At 30.6% G+C, this 5,191-nt stretch overlaps 1 protein-coding gene across 1 annotated transcript in view; it reads left to right on the forward strand.

Annotated features, from left to right (window-relative positions):
- LOC106688387 (uncharacterized) overlaps positions 1 to 5,191 on the forward strand; it is a 10,790-nt gene that overhangs the window by 4,613 nt on the left and 986 nt on the right. Inside the window, exons 3-6 of the mRNA XM_014432808.2 lie at positions 1,434 to 1,630; positions 1,779 to 1,908; positions 3,758 to 3,910; positions 4,035 to 4,210. Coding sequence (XP_014288294.1) covers positions 1,434 to 1,630; positions 1,779 to 1,908; positions 3,758 to 3,910; positions 4,035 to 4,210 — 656 coding nt within the window. The remainder of the gene's footprint in view (positions 1 to 1,433; positions 1,631 to 1,778; positions 1,909 to 3,757; positions 3,911 to 4,034; positions 4,211 to 5,191) is intronic.

The raw sequence follows: 5,191 nt of genomic DNA on the forward strand, positions 1-5,191 counted from the left end.
AAAAAAAATAGAAATATGACAATAAAGAAATAGAAAGTGATCACTGTCGATGAATGAGATTAGTTTGTTCTTTTATATCTATACATTTATGAGATGATAAAATATACTATATTAATACATATATGAGGTTGCCGAGAGAGTTATGGGATTTGCAAGAGATGATCAAAGTTGAAAGCAGCATGAGGCGTTTTCAATACTTGCATAGGTGACCACTTCACCATAAAAGCTAAAGCCACACGTCTCCCATCTTCTTTCCCCCGGTGCGTGATGTCCGTTAGCTTACTTGCGACAACTCACACCGAGCGTAGAAATAATTTTACTCCGGTTATTTTAATCCTGAATTGCGTCTTATCCTTCCAGGATGTCATGGATGGTCAACTTTGTTTTTCAATTTATAGAAATTAATGTTCTCGTGCTCCTGCTGATTCTGAACAGGTATAATCTGTGGATAAATATAGACACAGTCGTGAAACCAGAATAAGCCAGTTGGAAGGACGCTCCCGAACTGTCCAAAAAGTTATAAAAGTATAAAAACCATGATTCTTAGCAACTCGAGGTTTGGTTCACCCTCTCCAGACTGTTTTTGCTTCTTGCATACCAGACTTCCTAAAGAGAAAATCCAAATTTGAGACCATTTATTGAGGCTTCATCCTTTATTTTAAAAAACAATAATAAATGTTAAAATGAAAAAATGTGAAAATGGACAGACCTGTTTTTGTAATTATACGGCTCAACACAATCTTTGTTTAACAACTTTTGTTCTTCTATTTTATAAGAAAAATGGATCACAGGATTTAATAATACACAGATCAAGGGATAATAAAGTTTAACTATGTTTAACTCTGTGGGAGAATAAAAGTATTTTTTTATATCTGCGTATTGGAAAATAAGAAATTTAAGAGAAAAACGGCAAAAGAAAATGGTGTAGTCTGAAACGATCAATACAACAAGATTGCACTTATAATCTAATAATTATAAATAAGTTATTAACTTTGAAATGTGAATATTACGGGTGATTAAAAGAATATATTAAGGTTAAGTATAGTTAAATTATGTATGCTATTTCGAACCATTTCACTTCACTTGACCAATCTGAAACTAATCTTACAACATTGAACGCATAGTCCGCTTCACAGCTTCTTAATATAAACGAAAATGACTTTAGTAAAAACTAGACTTTAGAAAATAGTAAAATAACAAACTTTTTTTTGACTTTGCAGATAAAGTTCGACATCAAACAAGTAGAGAAATACTTGAATCAGTTAATTCGAAGGAATCATTTACTCATTGAATAGCAAATAGGATTACAATATACAATCGTCCCAATTATGCACCCATTTATTAAAAATAAATATTTTTATTATAGGATGATACTAATAACAATTCTTTTAAGTTAGTTTTTACTTTAAAACTTTAAAAAATTTAATTTTCAGTCCGATTTGACATTCTCAAATCAAGAGGTTTCCATCGCATCCCTAAAACTATCAGTGACCCTTTGATACAGAACTACATACAGGTGGAACCAGAAAAAGATTTCAAACTACCAGTCAACTTCTATTGCTACCCGGATGACCCTAGGGCTTGCTTCATGTTCGACAAAAAGGGAAACGTAGTTGGTTTCCAAACTTCAGTAAGCGAAAAATATATTTTACTTGTGATAAGATAATGAAAGTTTTGAAAATATATACGTATTTACATTATTAAATAATGGTTAGTTAATAACAGAGTTGGTTTTGAAAATTTATATTAATGATTGGTAAATTTAATATAAATTTCAGTTCTTGAAAAAGGATGTGGCTAACGTGGATCCCTCTGATTACGATTACCAAGCCGTTTTGCACACTTACAAAGAGACCAATTTCTTTGGAATTCCAGCTTACAGTTTCAGAGCTTACATAACCAATCCAGGTAACTTCATTTCTTAAGCAACTATAAGTTTCTACCATGAATAGATTATGTAGATAAATAGTTGCAAAAAGGATTAATATTTTTTTAAAAATAATTATGTCTGAAAATCATCAAGGAATTTACTAAACTCACTCTAAGTTCTTAAAAACATTCAGCTTTTACTTAAAAGTACCTCTATTAAAATTTATGACTAAGACATATTATAACATTATTGAGAAAACAAATTTCTTAACAAGCTTTATTATTTGAAAACTGTTTGTATAATCTTTCACGCAGCCTTGAAATTTGAAACTAAAAATTAAATGTTGGAAGAAATTAATTGGAATACAAATTACGTATTAACTGCATGAAGTATATTGTAGGAAGATAGTCCGGCTGGCTGTCAATGAAGGTATAAAAAAATAAAAGAAAACTACTTATTATTAGAGAAGTTTGTCGGGGGGTGCGGTCAGCAAAGAACAACATAAATAAACAAAACCATATTTATTTATTTTATGTCGACGTTTCGACCTGAATTTCAGGTCTTCATCAGGGGCATGACGTAGAACTCAGTTACAGTTATTACCTTCTACGCCATAACCCCTGATGAAGACCTAAAATTCAGGTCGAAACGTCGGCATAAAATAAATAAATATGGTTTTGTTTATTTATGTTGATCTTTGCTGACCGTTATGTTGTTCTTTGCTGACCGTACCCCCCGACAAACTTCTCCAATCATTAATCTACGGTCAACTATCTACACCTCATTAAAAAACTATTTATTGTTAACCATCGTTTCGTCCCATTTTGCAGGGCTTCGTCAGCGCTAGATGGAAAAACAGATACAAACATTGAAAAACATTAAAATAAATATACAGAGAAAATACGATAGTAAATAAATAATTTGTTTATAAATTATATAAAAGAAACAATAATAATAATTTAACGACGAATACATATAGGAGGACTAAAACTAGTGACTAATAGATACAAGTATGATAGAATTCTAAATACAGAACTAGAGTAAAAAAAATATTCGTTAGAATTAGTTGTAAATAAAGTATAAAGTTGAGGCATAGTAGAAAATAAAAGGAAACATTAGCAATTAATAGTAACAACTTATTAATAAAAATAACAAATAAACATTATTTATTTGTTATTTTTATTCATTTCCCTAATTTTTCCTTTTACTTGCCACTTTGTATTTCCGCGTTCACGTTATCTGGTAATATTTTTATGCTTTTTTAGTATTGTTAATATAGTTGTAGACTACAACTACATTAACAAATCTAAAAACTGAAACTTCTAAAAAAAGACGTTAACTTACTATACATTGTTAACTTTAACAAGTTAACTTACTAAAGTATAAATGCTGAATGAAGCCTTTGGTAGTTAAAGGAAGGGCTGTTAGTGGCCAAAGTAGAAGAGACGTCTCCTCAGTAACCACGAAACTGGCACCGATTTGAATTCAAATAGGAGAGAGTCAACATTCATTTCGTGGCGGTCCCAAAAACTGAAAACCTGAACATCCCTCCATAGTTAGAATAAGTTGGTTACTTGTAAATAACACTTACTTATTTGGTTACTTGTATGTCAGAAATTATTTCAATTTCAGAGGATAATGTTGCTAAAGGAATAGTTTCTATGTAAACAAGTCATCGTTACACATATCAATATAATAATTTATCACTATTAATATTTTGACATGTTTTTTATGTTTTTATGAAAGTATTACTTTTTGTCCAAGATCATAGTAGATTTACCGATAAACAAGACATTAAAAAAATAAAAAATAAAATTTATTGATCTATACATAATAAAATATTTATCATTGTTCATTATTTATCATATCTTTTTTCTTTGTAAAAAGAAAAACTGACAGAAGAAGGTCGTGCGGTCAATGACGAAATCGGAGATGGCCTCTGGGTTTACATTAAAGGTGAACTAATTGAAATCCCAAGAAAAATGCCGGAAGGAGATAGGTTTGGTGACTTCTACAAGCAAGGATGCTTGAGATCTATGGGTGAGTTTTTAAAAAATGATTTCTCTGTTTAATTATTAGTAAAAAATGTTAGTAAGTACTCTAATAACCTCTAAAAAGTGAGTTAATATTGAATATTTACATTGTGGATGAAATTGGGTCATAGGTCGACACTTTTTCTACAAGGTAGACAAAAACATAAAGGATTGTAAAGAAAACTTCGCATTTTTTCCACTTTACGAAGACGGAGAACTTGTAGGATGCGGTTTGGCCACACCAGGAAAAGGAACTGCTGGTAAAAAGAGGGATTGGTATGAATATCCACCAAAGCTAGCTCTAAGTGTAAGTAGTAAATATCAAGTTATAGGATTAATGTTAGTATTAAGCATGATGATATTGGATATAATAAGAGATTTTAATTTTAACAAGCACTGAGATTGCTCCGCAAGTGATGTACATAGGCCATTATACAAGATTATTAGATATGTATTAGTAGGTTATGATTAAAAGCTCAAAAAAATTAGGGATCAGATGAATACATATATGTTAGCCTTTTTGTTGTGAAAGGGCCGGTCATTTATTATAAATTATTTTTTATTTTTTTATCTTGAATTGAATTAAAGTATTTTAATCAGGATTTATTTAAAAAATAAATGAACAATTCTTGACTGAACTTGACCATTAAAAAATATTCTAATTATGCTTCAATTTTGTTAAATTAGAGAAAAAATAAGTTATAAATTTACAATATACACATTATGTTAATTACATCCCCTTTCATGTTTATGCTAATACTTTATTATTTACTCTATCACTACTTCTTATTAAAAAAAAATTATATATCTTAATTCATATTGGTATTTTGTAATCATATTTTGTATTTAATAATCATATCGGTATTTTGTATTTTGTAATCATATTGGTATTTTGTACTACCTGCCGAGTTAAGCTTGGAAATTCGTAGTCCCAGGAATTTTCTATGGAGAATGGCTTAAGAGAGGGGGGTCCTCTGGCTCCTCTTCTATTTAATATAGCATTAGAAGAAACTATCCGTTCAATCAGAACTAATCCAGGAGGCACCATTTACAATAGACTGTCTCAACACTTAGCATATGCAGATGATGAAGTCATTGCCGCAAGAACCCGAGCAGCATTAAAAGAAACATTACAGGAATTCGAAGAAGCAGCATATCAATTGGGTCTTGAGACGAATGAAGACAAGACGGTGTACATGAATCGGTCAAGAGAGGATAAGGAAGAGAATAGCAAAGTGACGTTCGGAGACCACAGTTTCAGTTCTGTAAACCAGTTTAAGTACGTTGG

The sequence above is a fragment of the Halyomorpha halys genome, unplaced genomic scaffold (genome assembly GCF_000696795.3).
Source record: "Halyomorpha halys isolate HHAL.00 unplaced genomic scaffold, Hhal_1.1 Scaffold1122.1, whole genome shotgun sequence".
NCBI classification, from domain to species: Eukaryota; Metazoa; Arthropoda; class Insecta; order Hemiptera; family Pentatomidae; genus Halyomorpha; species Halyomorpha halys.